General features: G+C 51.4%; 1 protein-coding gene across 3 annotated transcripts; it reads left to right on the forward strand.

The window, feature by feature from the left end:
- LOC125357970 (C-type lectin domain family 18 member A-like) lies at positions 1-13,074 on the forward strand. Of its 3 annotated transcripts, XM_048354805.1 has the most exons (13): positions 1-438; positions 992-1,222; positions 1,723-1,814; positions 4,967-5,206; positions 7,734-7,831; positions 8,173-8,294; positions 8,486-8,593; positions 8,898-8,990; positions 9,574-9,680; positions 10,237-10,366; positions 10,734-10,830; positions 11,924-12,015; positions 12,484-12,644. In XM_048354805.1, the coding sequence occupies exons 2-13, from the start codon at positions 1,081-1,083 to the stop codon at positions 12,519-12,521; spliced, it is 1,359 nt and encodes a 452-aa protein (XP_048210762.1). In that variant the 5' UTR covers positions 1-438; positions 992-1,080; the 3' UTR covers positions 12,522-12,644. The 3 variants fall into 3 exon arrangements, with proteins under 3 accessions (XP_048210762.1, XP_048210759.1, XP_048210760.1); XM_048354802.1 differs by lacking the exon at positions 10,734-10,830 and having other exon boundaries at positions 12,484-13,074; XM_048354803.1 differs by lacking the exons at positions 8,898-8,990; positions 10,734-10,830 and having other exon boundaries at positions 12,484-13,074.
- The last annotated feature ends 2,133 nt before the right edge of the window (positions 13,075-15,207 follow it).

A 15,207-nucleotide genomic window follows, 5' to 3' on the forward strand; every position in this document is an offset into this window, starting at 1 on the left:
GAAGGAAGTAGTTGGCTTCCAAGGCTGCCCTTGGGGATGGTGGAATAAACACTGACCTGCCTTGAGAGGAATGTGGGCGTTTGGCTGTGACCCATACAGATCAGGCTTTGATTTTCTAGGAAGTGTGAGCCACGGTGCACACCCAGATAATCTGGTGGGATTATATAGGCCTCAAACCAAGCCTGGAACTTTACATCAATTTTCTGCCTACCTCCAACACCAGAGCCTACTTGTCTAGAGGCAGACTTGGTTCCAGCAGGACTCCTTCAGCCAAGGGCATCCATCACAGGCTCTACTCCCCGCCTTCCTTGCCTTTCCTGGCCTGCAGTGAAACTGATGAGGAGACTGATGGGGACTGTCCTGTCGGGCACCAGGGCTGGCCTCAGCCCTGCATGCTTCCCAGACACACTTCTGGAAAGCATATCTTTCCTCCTGAAGGTACAACCTCAACCCACTCCCCTACAAGCCCAGGGATGGCACCTGTCTGGTGTATGATTACCTCCTGTATATGTTTAATTCATGATTGGGGGTTGGGGAAAGCTTCCCAAGAAAGGAAAGAACTCCCCTGGGGTTTTGCCCAGTTCCTGCCCTGCCCCACCAGGCCCACAACTGAAACCCCAGCTTCCTCCCTGAACCCTGGGCTAGGGAATAGAGGCTACCGATGGGCTTGGACGACACAGTCCTAGCTAGGGTACAGCCAACTAGGGTACAGTCGTTGGTCACTAATCCTCAGCCCTGGAATGTCTGCTGTCCAATCAGCAGGGTCTCTAGGGGCTCCCTGAGGGTGCTAATAATCCCGAAATGATTAGCAGGGGCCAGGAGGTCAGTGCACACTGCTCTGTCTGTTGGTGGGATAGGCTGGCCAGGCCACAGAGGCTGGAAGAGGAGCCATCCAAGGGAGCTGTCTCTTTTCAAGACAGCACTGACCACAGGAGGCTGTTTAGCCACACTGATTGCTCCCGGGCCTCTTTTCTTTTGTCTTCCAATACAGCCTGACTCCTTGAGGTTGGGAAAAGCTTCATTCAGCCTGGGAAGTGAGCTGGAGGACTAAGCCAGACTGTGCCTGCGGTGGACAGGCCTATGCGGCAGCCTGAGTTCTCCCTTGGGATGGGAGGCCAGGGCCACTGGCCTGGGCTCCTGCCTGTGCTCTTGCTTCTCCTTGGCATCGACTGGGCACAGGGGTGGCCACCCCAGCTACCAGAGCAGACTCCAGTGATTGGAGGTAAGGTATACCTGCATGAGGAAGAAAGGTGGAAGAGACATTGTGAGCTATGCAAGGTAGGGGGTGGGTGTGTGTGCCAGGAAACTTCTGGAAGCCAGGTTTCAGGCTTGGTCTCTGGGTTGTTCTAATGTGATTCCATAAGGGACTCATCAGGACTGTCCAGGAAACAAGATGGATGGATGAGGAGGAAGGATGAAGCAGGTTGGCCCAGGGTTGGGAACAAGAAAGGACTTCAGCTAAAGCCTGGGGCTGAGATGACAGGAGACACAATGGCTTCGAGGAGCCCCAGCCAGGGGTGTTTGAAGCCCAGGGCTTAGCCCCCCATTTCCTCATTGTCCCCTATCGTGTCTTAACATTGTGTTATGCCTACTTTGTCTCTCTTACTTCCATGCCTGTCTCCTGGGCTCCCATCTACACCCACTCCCCATCTCAGGTCTGTGTCCTAGGGTTAGGGAGCATTCTTACCTGCTCCATGGCCTGACTTTTCTCTTCGTCCCTAGCCCTGAGCAGGAAAGAGAGTTTTTTACTCCTATCCCTACATAACCGTCTCAGGAGCCGGGTCCAGCCCCCTGCAGCTAACATGCAGAGACTGGTAAGTACTCCTCAAAACACACACACACACACACACACACACACACACACACACACACACACACACAGAGAGAGAGAGAGAGAGAGAGAGAGAGAGAGAGAGAGAGACAGCCCTCTTCCAGTCAGGTTGCTGGAGGACTGAGCACACCCAGGAGGGCTCAGGAGGCCATGCCAATGTCAGGCTGTCTCCTGCCTGCCTGGATGGGGCAGGAAGAACCGCCAGCCCCTTCCCCTATCCTCCCCAGCGGAGGAATGATGGCCCTGGTTGCCCGAGGATCTCTGAAAAGTCCTTCTCCCCAGGAAGAGGTCAGGCTAGACCTTGGGCCTTCTCTGGCATCCTGTTGCCATGGAGAACAGGAAACATGGAAAGAGCTGGAATTCCCTCTTCCATGCACAAAGGAGACCAGCAGAAAGGAAAGGACGGGGTACAGGGAGAGAGAGGCAACCCTCTGGGCTGCAGAGGGTTTTGTGTGACCAGGATTTATCTGGGTAGGAGGTCACCCTTTGGGCTTCTCCCAAAGTGTTCATTCACTTATTTGCATCTCAGCAAAAGAGCCAAAGGTGGATGGGGGGGGGGGGGTGTTCCACCATCTTAATAGGGTTGGAGCTGTCAGCCTGGGGCTCTTGGAGCTTGGAACCCTAGCAACCCCAGCCCATGTGAACAGGCCAGGGAGGGAGGGCAAGTAGGGGCCGGCAGGGTTCCCCATGGCTGCATCCCATAAACTCCTCGGAGGCTGGCAGCCCCAGTGGGTGGCGACCTTGAGAGCTCCGGGGTCAGTTTCCCAGGAGGTGGGGGTGGGGCAGGCAGGTGGGGATCGCTTCTTCCCCTTTCCCTGCTCTGAGCGGCTCTGTTCTGCTCTTCCCCAGGCCCAGGTTCTGGAGAGCCTGGTGCTCCCAACTGTAACACCTGCCAGTAGACAGCTCCTCCCAGGGGCTCTGTACCTGGAGGAGGTGGCTACAATCTGCCAGGAGACAGCTTGGGCCTTTTTCATGGCCATTTGGTCAAAGTCCTAGGAAAATCACAGTTTTAAAGGCATATATGTGGGCTTCCAGTGGGCTGGAGCACCCCTTCTCTGTGAATACAGTAGGCTGAAGCCCTGGGGTTAGTTGGGGTCGGTCTTCTAGCTCTCAGCAGAGATAAAATCCCAGTGCACATCTGCCCTGAGGCAAGGCCTGCTGCCATCCATTCAATCCCAACTATTTATTGTTCTTGCAACTGGGTCTCCCCAGCCTAGGCTGACCTCAGACCCTGCATCCTCCTGCCTCTGCCTCTCGAGTGTGAGATCATAGGCAAGTGACCACACCTACACACAGGTCCTCAGAACAATCTGATCCTGTTGTAGGCACCTTACCCCCATTTTACAGATGAGTAGGTCATGACTTACGGAGACGGAGTAACTTGTGGAGGTCACACCATCGGAATTCAGTGGTTGGGATGGACCGGGGCAACCCTGAGATAGTGATTGAAGAGGGAGGGGGTAGTAGGTGAGATCAGCTGGTGCTGGTGGGAAGAGCTAAGGCACCTGCTCCAGAGCTGAGCTGCTCAGGTGAAACCACGAGGCCAGAACACCTCATTGCACCCTCTGCTTCCCATGGGTGCTCCTAGGTACTCTTGGGGTGTGGCAGTGGGAGGCCTACACACAGATCCAGTGTGTAAGGCTTAGACAGCATCACCTCACATTACCAGATGGGGAAAAATGGCAGCAGAAGCCCAGCCCTTGGCCTGGGCTGCTTCTGTTCACTGCAGGGCTTAGGAAGTTAAAAGCTCAGTCCTGGGCAGAGATGGATTCTGCTGACAGAAACCAGGTGTTATTTTGTTTCATTTTTTGTGCAGGTACTGAGGCTTGAACTAAAGGCCTAAACACTATCTTTTTGTTTTGTTTTATTGTCTTTATTTTTTATTGTCAAGGTGATATACAGAGAGGTTACAGTCACAACGTTAGGAGTACATTTCTTTTCTTTTTTTTTTTTTGGCCAGTCCTGGGGCTTGGACTCAGGGCCTGAGCACTGTCCCTGGCTTCTTTTTGCTCAAGGCTAGCACTCTGCCACTTGAGCCACAGCGCCACTTCTGGCCATTTTCTGTATATGTGGTGCTGGGGAATCGAACCCAGGGCCTCATGTATATGAGGCAGGCACTCTTGCCACTAGGCCATATCCCCAGCCCCAGGAGTACATTTCTTGTCCAATTTGTAACTCCCTCCTTCATTTTTCTCTCACCTTCCCTCCTCCCCAATTTCTCCCAAAGTTGTACAGTTAGTTTACAACATATTGTCTTGTAAGTTAAGTATTGCTATTGCATTGGTTTGCTTTTTACCCTTTTTTTTTTTTTTTTGCCAGTCCTGGGGCTTGAACTCAGGGCCTAAGCACTGCCCCGGCTTCTTTTTGCTCAAGGCTAGCACTCTACCACTTGAGCCACAGTGCCACTTCCGGCCTTTTCTATATATGTAGTGCTGAGGAATGGAACCCAGGGCTTCATGTATATGAGGTGAGCACTTTACCACTATTCCCAGCCCCCTAAGCACTTTTTTTTTTTTTCCCTCAAGGCTGGCACGCTACCAAATGAGCCATACCTCTACTTCTGACTTTTAGGTGGTTAATTGGAGATAAGAATCACAGATGTGGGGCTGGGGATATGGCCTAGTGGCAAGAGTGCCTGCCTCATATACATGAGGCCCTGGGTTCGATTCCCCAGCACCACATATACAGAAAACGGCCAAAAGTGGTGTTGTGGCTCAAGTGGCACAAAGAAGCAAAAAGTGAGCAAGAAGAAGCCAGGGACAGTGCTCAGGCCCTGAGTCCAAGCCCTAGGACTGGCCCCCCCAAAAAAGAATCACAGATGTTCCTGCCTAGGCTATCTTTGAACCACTATCCTAAAATCTTAGCCTTCTGAGCTGCTAGGATTATGGGCATGAGCCACCAGCATCTGGCAACCCCATATATTTTCTCAACACACTTTGAGGAGCTTCTGGGGGTCCTGACTGCTCCTTCCCCATACAGAGTGGGAAGTCAGTTTAGAGTGTTACCCAGCTAGGTGGGGCTCTTCTTCATCCAGTCTCTGTGATGCTTGCAGGCAGTGAGACTTCAGTCATTACCCAAAGGTTTCACCTTTCACCCCAAAGGCCCTCTAAAGATATCTGTCTTTGCCACCCCCAGGACTGGAGCGAGAGCCTGGCCCAACTGGCTCAAGCCAGAGCAGCCCTCTGTGGTACCCCAGCCTCAAGCCTGACATCTGCCCCGCAGCGTGCCCCACAAGTGGGCTGGAACACGCAGCTCCTGCCTGCAGGCTCAGCATCCTTTGTCCAAGTGGTCAGCCTGTGGTTTGCAGAAGGGCAGCAGTACAGCCACGTAGCCACTGAGTGTGCCCACAACACCACCTGCAGCCACTACACTCAGGTGAGGAGATAAAGCCAAACTGTGAGCTTCCTTCAAAAGCTGCTTGGGGTGCTGGGGATATGGCTTAGTGGTAGAATGCTTGCCTTGCATGCAGGAAGCCCTGGGTTCGATTCCTCAGTACCACATACACAGAAAAAGCCAGAAGTGGCACTGTATCTCAAAGGTGGTGGTGTTCACCTTGAGCAAAAAGAAGCCAGGGACAGTGCTCAGGCCCTGAGTCTGAGCCCCAGGACTGGCAAAAACAAAACAACAACAACAAAAGTTGCTTGGGTCATCTTTAAAGAGGCTATACTTGGTCCTAAATAGTAGAATTTCATCTTTTTCTCCAATCTGTCTAGTTTTACTATTTTGTTTATTAATTAAATTTTATTGACAAGATGTTGTGCAAAGGGGGTACAGTTACATAATAAGGTAGTGAGTACATTTCTTGTAATAACTGTTACACTCTCATTTTTCTTTCCCTTCCCTAGTTCAGGTAGGCATATATACAATATCCAGTGTACCAAAATCATATACAGTAACCACGTAGGGTACACCAAAGGAAATTCACCTAGAACATTAAACGTAATGTCAACAATAGAATCCTCCTGTGTCCTTCTCTTGGTGTTGTTTTTGCTTATCCTCATCTTATATGATCATGTGTACATAGCTTTTGAGCTATTATGATCCACTGATAGGTCTATTTTTGTCTAGTTTTACTTTTTAAAAAATTATTTTAGGAGCAAGGGAAGGGGTGATATTGTCTGAAAAGAAATGTACTCTTTAGCTGACATATGTAACGGTACCCTCTTTGTACATCACCTTTATAACAACAATCAAAAATGCAAAAATATCTTAGGGGGTTGGAGACACAGCTCAAGTGGTAGGGTACCTGCTAAGGAGCAAAAACATCAGATACTGAGGTCGAGTCCAGGTCTTGGACAAGAAAAAAAATGACTAATTTCAAAATGTAAATTTAAAAATGAAGCCAGATATAGTGGCACACACCTGTAATCCTAGTAATTTTGAAGATTGAGAGCTCATGGCCAGCCTGGGATACAGAGTGAGACTCAGACTCAAGGATATCAGCCTGGGAATGTGGCTTAGTGGTGGAGTGCTTGTCTAGCATGCATAAATCCCCGGGTTCAATTTCTCAGCACCATGTAAACAGAAAAAGCCAGAAGTGGCACTGTGGCTCAAGTGGTAGAGTGCTAGCCTTGAGCAAAAGAAGCTCAGGGACTGTGTCCAGGCTCTGAGTTTAAGCCCCAAGACTGGCAAAAAAAAAAAAGATGGCCTAGATTTAGAAGATATTAGGAAAGTCTTGTTCCTCCCCTTTTCCTTTGGTTTGATCCACTGTTCCTGTGTTCCAACATGTAGCAAATGTAATCAGTCTGCCTAGAAGGCCTTTCAACCTCTAGCCAGCTAATCTGGGAAAGTTTATTATCTGATCAAGTATGAATGGATGCTGAAAAAGTCTCTTAAGACCTTGTTTCAAAACTAACTCAGTATCACTTCTGCTGCATTCTTGGAGCAACACAAATTGTCACAGAGCTAGCCAGACTCAGGAGTGTGGGAAAAAGACTTTACCCCTTAGCCAAGCATCAGTAGCTACTCAACAGGCTGAGGCCTGAGGATTGAAGTTCAAAGCCAGCCTAGGAAGGAAGGTCTGTGAGACTCTTATCTCCAATTAATCACAAAAAAAAAAGACAAAAATGGCACTCTAGTTCAAGTGGTAGAGTGTGAGCCTTGAGAAAAAGGAGCCCAGAGACAGCACCCAGACCCAGAGCTCAAGCCCCAGAACCTGCAAATAATAATAATGATAAATAAAATAAAGACTTTACCTCTTGCTGCAAACAGCTACAAATTCACATTCAAATAGTAGGCTTGTGGCCTGGGGATTTTAGCTTAGTGGCAGAGTGCTTACTTACTACACATGAACACCCTGGCTTGATTCCCCCAGAATAGGGAAAAAAGAAAAAGGCAGGCCTGTAGAGAGAACATTCTGGTGAATTTCGCAGTCTCTTACAAAGCCTTTGATGTCCCAGTCCTTCTTTTTCCACTCTCCTCATCTGCCCATAACCTCCCCTCCCTTCTTCATCTTTTTTTTTTTGGCCAGTCCTGGGGCTTGGACTCAGGGCCTGAGCACTGTCCCTGGCTTCTTCCCGCTCAAGGCTAGCACTCTGCCACTTGAGCCACAGCGCCGCTTCTGGCCGTTTTCTGTATATGTGGTGCTGGGGAATCGAACCTAGGGCCTCGTGTATCTGAGGCAGGCACTCTTGCCACTAGGCTATATCCCCAGCCCCCCCTTCTTCATCTTTTAACCATCAATCTTCACTCAGAAAGCCTTCCTACTATTGTAATGGCCCAGGCAAGAACCCTGAGCTGTTCCCGAGGCCCTCAGAGAATGCACAGCGCTGTCCATTTGCCCAGATTCGTGCCAGGCTCTTTCACCCCACCCTGCAGATGTGCACTTGCCCATGTTGCTGGCCCCCAGATCAGAGTGGGAGGCATCTGTGGTAGTGTTTCTGAGCCATTGTACCCCCTGCAGCTCGTGTGGGCTACCTCGAGCCAAGTGGGCTGTGGGTGGCATCTGTGCTCCAAGGGCCGTGCAGCGATGGAAGCCTTTGTCTGTGCCTACTCCCCTGGGTAAGTCCCTGTGACGTGGATTTCATCAAGGGCAAGTTGTCCACTTCTCCTCACCCAAAAGGCCTTTATTTCTTGGTCTATACCCTTATGATAGAGGAAAGGGAGAGGATACAGAACAAGGCTTGTCCAGAACAAGGCTTCCTCTTCTTAGAAGCACGACCCTCCTTTCAGGGGATTTGCCCAGGATTTGTGTAGAGGTCATCTTTTCTTTCCTCGTAGATGTCCCCCTCTGCCCCAGCTCCCTGACTCCCTGAAAGGGACCATGGGGCAGGCAGCAAGGCCCCACCCTGCCTAGCCCAAGGCCAGGTCCTTTTGGGATTCTCTCACACTTGCTCTCACAGAGGCAACTGGGAGTTGGATGGGAAGACCATCGCGCCCTATAAGAAGGGTGCCTGGTGCTCACTGTGCACAGCCGGCCTCTCCGGATGCTTCAAGGCCTGGGACCATGCCGGGGGGCTCTGTGGTGAGTGCTCCACTCTGCCTGCTTGCCTGTTGGAGCCTTAGGCATTATATGGGCTCAGTCTGGTGACGCTGGGACAGGGGAAGCAGCCCAAGGGGCTATCCCCGAAGCCCTAGCTTTAAGCATCCAGAAAACCACCTGCCTGGTCTACTAGGAAGAGGTAACTTCTCAGAGTTCCCTCCTCATCTGAACAGAGGTCCCCAGGAACCCATGTCGCATGAGTTGCCGAAACCATGGACACCTCAACATTAGCACCTGCCACTGCCACTGTCCCCCGGGCTACACAGGCAGGTACTGCCAAGGTGAGGAACCCAGTAGCTAAGCTGAGGGCTCAGGGGGAGGTGTGCCTGGAGGCATGCATATCTGTGCTGTGTCCTGAAGGCTGGGGTGGTAAGAGGCTGAGGATGGATTAGGGGTGCTGAGCACATACATAATGGCACCCTACACGCATTCACTAAGTCCCAATGGTGAGCAAGACATTGAGCTTCGCAGAGAAATCAAAATGCGATCAGATTTGGCCTTGGGACAGAGCCCTCAGCCTGTGGGTGCCGCATGGACCCAGGAGACCAGAGGCCCCCATGCTGCCCTCCTGTTCTGTCCGGGCAGTGCGGTGCAGTGTGCAGTGTGTGCATGGCCGGTTCCGCGAGGAGAAGTGCTCCTGCATCTGCGATGTTGGCTACGGAGGAGCCCAGTGTGCCAGTATGTGCTGCCCCCAGCCCTCCCCAGGACCCCCTAGGCTGGAATCCTGGATCCCACCTTCCCAGCTCCCAGAAGACTACTGAGCACATTTCCTCCCAACTCTCCATTCTGTGACCTCACATGGATAGCTTGAAATTGGCAGTGGGGGTTGGGAAGGTGCCTTAGCGATAGAGTGCTCACCTAGCATGCATGAAGCCCTGGGTTCGATTCCTCAGCACCACATATGTAGAAAAGAGCCAGAAGTGGCGCTGTGGATCAAATGGTAAGAGTGCTAGCCTTGAGCAAAAAGAAGCCAGGAACAGTGCTCAGGCCCTGAGTTCAAGCCCCCGGACTGGAAAAAAAAATATTGGCAATAGTGGGACATCTCCACCACTGAAATTGGCAAATGCTACAATGTATGAATGTCACAGTTTAAGAGAGAGAGAAAGAGCTTGTTATGTGTGTTTTCCAGGACATCACTGACTGCCACTACTTCCAGTTAGGTGGCCAGCGGAGGGGAGCCCTTTGAGCTCCCTGGCTGGGAGGGAGAGGGTACCCATTCTGAAGCAGGCACACACAGACTCAGTCTCCCTCCTCCCCACAGCCAAGGTACACTTTCCTTTCCACACCTGTGACCTGAGGATCGATGGAGACTGCTTTATGGTGTCTTCTGAGGCAGACACCTATTACGGAGCCAAGATGAAATGCCAGGTGATAGCTGACCCCTACCCTCCCAGGGACTCCTCAGGCTCTCAAACGAGGATCAAAATGGATGATCCCTTCAATCTCCCCTGACTCACCCTCCTCATGAGTACAAAAACAGGGATTTCTGATGCAAAGGCTCCTAGAAGCCAGGAAGTCGCTTAATGACTTAAGCTACTCAACCAGGGACAAGGCCCTGTCCAACCTGTATCTAAGGAGTTATCCTAATTCAGGCCTAGATTCTGGGTGCCATACAGAAATAGCAGGTCAGGGTGCCCAGAACCCAGTTTTTCCAGGCTAGAAACCAGGTTTTCATTGGCATCTCTCATTTTATGAATGTTGGCAATCAGTTTGAATACACTGAAGACATCTTTCCAAGGGCAGGACCCCACCTGAGCCTATGGGCTCCTTGTTGAGCTCCTAAGGACAGGAAGCTGGCAAGGGAAAGAATGGGGGACCCTGCTTTCAGAAGGCAGGAGGTTGTTGGGGGGTGGCTGGTATATACATTTGGGGTCCCTGAGCTCTTGGGGGTCCTGCCAGTGTGACCTGAGCTGGGGGGTTTCAGGGAAAGGGTGGAGTGCTAGCCCAGATTGAGAGCCAGAAAGTGCAGGACATCATCGCCTTCTACCTGGGCCGTCTGGAAACCACCAACGAGGTGACTGACAGCGACTTTGAGACCAGGAACTTCTGGATTGGTGAGTGTTTGCGTTGGTTGAGGGGTACAGTGAGTACAGGGGCTTAATAGCCACATGGTTTCATGAATCTTCACATTACTTCATGAATCCTGAGCTGCAGCAGCCCAGAGCAATTGCTTATGATGAGGGCTTGGAGTCTTGAAATGGGGCCAGTGGTCAGGCTCCCCACCCCAGGAAAGACATGAGGAAGAGGAGAACCATGGGAGACAGGAATTGGAAATGCCGAAAAGAGAGTTTACGGGTCGAGGACCCAAAGGCATTAGGCAGCCGGGCTCCTGGGGCTCAGACCTTGTTCTCGGGGCCACTGGACTCTGAGAAGGATCCCAGGCTGTCCGGAAGTGGGCAACCTCGACTATCCTGGTCTTAGGCCTTACTTACAAGATGGCTAAGGACTCCTTCCGCTGGGCAACAGGGGAGCACCAATCCTTCACCAGTTTTGCCTTTGGGCAGCCTGACAACCGGGGGTGAGTGTGGGGTAACTGTATCCTCCTCTGCATCCCCTTCTTTCCTGAGTCTGAACCTTCAGACTCCTCTGAAGAATCAACTCAACCTGCCTGGCCCAGCCTCTGAGGCTCTGGACCTGGTCCCGATAACATAAGCACAAGGCTCAGACGACGGAGGGACACACATAAAAGAAAGGGGACCCCAGCCTTCATCCATCTGTCATCCCCATTTCCCCTACACTGTCCTTCCATTTGTCTTACGCTCACCCCTCTGCCAGCTCTCCTGTCCCCTGCCTGCCTGCGTACCACTGATGCCAGCGTTCCTTCACTATCTACCCATTCGCAATTATTTTTGTGCCAGTACTGGAGCTTGAACTCAGGTCATTGTGCTCTCCCTTAGCTTTTTGGCTCATGGCTGGCACTCTATCAGTTAAGCCATTCTTCCGTTTCTGGCTTTTCACTAGTTAATTGGACATAGGAATTTCTCAGTTTCATCTTCCCAGGCTGGCTTTGAACTTCAATCCTCAGATCTCAGTCTCTGGAGTAGCTAGGGTTATAAGCGTGAGCCACCAGCGTCCAGCCCCATCTTCATTCTTCGTATATATAGCCATTCACCAGCTGGCCCACCAGCTGGCCTATACGGAAGACTTTCTAGCTCTGTGACCTTGCTCTGGTCTGCAAAGTCCAGGAATACCCAGAGCAGAGGTAGCGGTGATGAGGCTGTGCGGCCTCTAAGGTACTTCTAGGTGCTGAGTCAGGCACTGGGTAATTAAGCAATGGGCAACCTTTGTTATCTTGGCCCAGAGGTAAGACATTTCCTTGCCAGCAGCCAGGCCTGAATGGGCTCCTGGAACACCTTCTCCATCTAGGAAGGAAGTCTGTTCCAGGCTATCCCTCAGTTAGTGTTGCAGAGTGCTCTAAGTGAGGAGCTTTGCCCAGACCTCTGGCTTCCTGGAGAAGAGCTGCAATGTTCCGGGTGAGCCTGGCTCCTCGTAGCCCTATCTGCAGCTGGAGGACCCCCGGGCTTCACAGATACAGTTGGTCTAATGTGGTGGAGGGTGTAAGAGTCTTCCAGACTCCTCCACCCTGAGCACTGTCTGTCCTGGCCTGGCAGGTTTGGCAACTGTGTGGAGCTGCAGGCATCCACTGCCTTCAACTGGAATGACCAACGTTGTAAAACTCGAAACCGTTACATCTGCCAGTTTGGTAAGGCTCGTCCCTCAGCTCCCCTCTTCTGGTTCCTCACCCTTGAGGTACTGATTGTCCACTCCAGGTTGCTCTAATCAGCTCACAGCACAGAGTTTGGGCACACAGAACCGCAGACGATGTCCTGCTTGGGAACTTTTACCTGCAAGTGTCTGAGGCCCAGAAGGAGGATGGCAGGCTCAGCTTCACATAGCAAGTCCATGCAAGGGCAGGACTGGAACCACATTTTGTTGAGGATTTCTCCAAGGACTCTTTCCTGTGTTCCCTGATTGCATAAAGACCCGTGAACTGTGGTGTAGGGCAGGGGTGCAGCCTAGCCCAGAACCAGCTCCCCGCACCTGTTCGAAGGGTTTAGAGCTCCCCAAAGAATCATGGCTCTGGGTACTTCCAGATTGCATGCTGCAGGGCTCCCATTCCAGGACTTCCTGGGCTGCCATCAAACCTCATGGTGTGCTGCTTCCTTTCCAGCTCAGGAGCATGTTTCCCGATGGGACCTGGGGCCCTGAGGATGGCCAGGCAACTCCACTGCCAGCCCTGGGGGGGAATCCACCCTGCTTGCCTGGCTGCTCCCCTATAAGGAACAAGGACCAGGCTAGGACTTGCATGATTAACATCCCACAAAATCTCAGACCATGGAGGATGCAGGAAATTGGACATAGAGTGGTAGTGAATCCTGTGAAGAAGGGGTCCTCCAGGAATCTCATGGAAATGGATAGCCTGGACCCCTCAGCTTGCTTTTGACTGGTGAGATAAGCTTCAACAAGATGCAGAAGCGGAAGCGAGAGCCAGCGGTCAGAAGAGGTCACTCTCCTCCATCTTGGCCAAACCTTCTGGGACAACTGGAGCTTTTGGGGTGATGCAGCCTGCAAGGGATTAGACTCAGTTATGAATCAGATAGGTTGGCAATTGCTTGTTTCAAAGGAGAATTTAGATGACCCAGGAGGATCCTGGGAAAATGAAATGGACCTATCCTATTTCCTTTGTTCCTTTACTGTTCATCTTATAATCCAGGCCACCTTCTAGATGTTTTCAGGCTACTCAGTAATTTAGAAAATCAAATTCTTTCCCTCACTGAATGTTTTTTGTTCGTATTTTGGTGTGTGTATGTGTGTGTGTGCACACATGCACGCAGGTGGAGTGCTTTCACATCAGAGCTAAAGGTACAAGCAGAATCTACAGTCCCATTCTCTCCTCCAGCTCCTCAAACATCCCAGCTGGCATTAATACAACACAGTGAGTCAGACTCTGTAATCAACAGCCTACATCTGTTAACATTTAAACACCCTCTCTCATACAATCTCACTGAGAAGGGAGTAGTACTATCTACATTCTACAGTTGAAGAAATGGAAGCAGAGAGAGAGGTTGAGTGACTCATCTGAGAAAACACCGTGTGGCTATCATGGAATCTTTCCATACTCTTTTACTGATTCAGCCTGTTTAATGGAGGTGGGATGGAAGGGCCCCCCTGTGGGAAGCCCCAGGTTTACAGGCCGGCTTGCCCAGTATCTCTCCTACTCTTGCTGCCTTTTAGGAGGCAAAAGGGGCCCCTCTCCCACCTTGGTCCTGTCTGGTAATCAGGCACCAGGCACGGGCTTCAACTCTTCCCATGCAGGACATGACTTCTCCATAGGGCAACTAGCCCCGCCCCCACCCCACCACTTCCAAGCTCCAGGGAAAAGGCCGGGGCGCATGCGCATCCTTGAGACCTAGAGCCCACCCTCGCCTCTCTTGTCAGGGCAGGGACCCTTCAGAAAGCTGGTCACCCTCCACCCCCCACCTGCTTCCCACCTGCTGGCCCTTATGACCCTGCCACTGCCACTACTGCCACCTGGTCACCATTTGTTACCTAGTCCATGTCCATCCTTGGGTCTCTGGTGGAAGGTGGAGTGCCCCCAGGTGGGCCCCTTGTGGGTATCACTGATGCCATTTGGCAGCCCAGACAGGCCTCAGACATGAGTGTACGCTGGGGGCCTCTGCGGGGTGCGGGGGGGAGCCCCAGGTTCACGCTCTTTGCCAGAAGGTGGGCCTCAAATTCAGGACGGCTCCCTGTGGGCAACACTGTCCTTGAGCTGTTTTACATAGGGATAACACTCTACCACTTGAGTCACACCTCTACTTCCAGCTTTTTGCTGGTTCATTGGAGTTAAGAGTCTCACTGACCTTTTCTGCACGGGCTGGCTTTGAAACTCAATCCTCAGATCTCAGCCTCTGGAAGTAGGATTACAGGTGTGAGCCACACTAATCACACTGGCTTCAGTGTGATCCTTGTAAGCTTCTATGGCAGGAGCCACAAAGCCTCAAAGCCTTGCCTTTGATAGGTGCTTTGTTCTAGGGGACCAGGATTAACTGACTCACCATGGCTCCGCATGGTCTGCTGGCTCTTAATACTAGCTGGATTTTCTCTATGGTCTGGTCACCTACCAACCTTAGCTTCCTCTGGTTTCCTAAGCAGAAACAAGAGCTCATTGGAAGATACTTGTTAGTGCTCATGAACTCAAGGATGGGAGAATAAGATCTGGGAGAAATCATGTGGCAACGTTGGTCTCTGATTGGCAGAAACTACAGCTAGCACCACTGAAGTAGGACAAAGATGCCACCATCTTTGAAAGCTGATATAGCTGCTGTTGCTGCCACCAATGGGCAAGGTGCTGCCTCTTCCCAGCAGCAGTTTTAATTCAGAATTGGTCAGTGGTTCTGCCTGGAAGAGTCAGGCCAGGTGCTGGAGTCCTAGCTGCAGGAAGGCTAGGAAAGGTGGGCAGACAAAGTCAGGTTCTGTCTCAGCATTGGGGGATATGGAGAATACAGGAAGAAGGTTTGAATGTGGGACATCTCCATTACAGGAGGTTGCTGGTGCATCCAGCAGGACTTGGGCAAGGCCATCTGCTAAGAACTGATTCGCAGGATTTATGGCTCTGTTGCAGTTTCCTCTCTAAAAGGCCTCCTGAGGCTGAGTATCATGGCTCATGCATAGAAGTCCAACTATGTTGAGACATAGGTAGGAAAATCATGATTTGAGGCTGGCTTCAGAAAAAACATAGAAGAGCCTGTCTGAAGAATAACCTAAGCCAGGCGCTGGTGGTTCATGCCTGGAATCCTAGTTACTCGGGGCTGAGATCTGAGGATCACAGTTCAAAGCCAGCTCGGGCAGGAAAGTCTGTGCAACTCTTATCTCCAATGAACCACCAGAAAAC

The sequence above is a fragment of the Perognathus longimembris genome, chromosome 10 (assembly GCF_023159225.1).
Source record: "Perognathus longimembris pacificus isolate PPM17 chromosome 10, ASM2315922v1, whole genome shotgun sequence".
Taxonomy (NCBI): domain Eukaryota; kingdom Metazoa; phylum Chordata; class Mammalia; order Rodentia; family Heteromyidae; genus Perognathus; species Perognathus longimembris.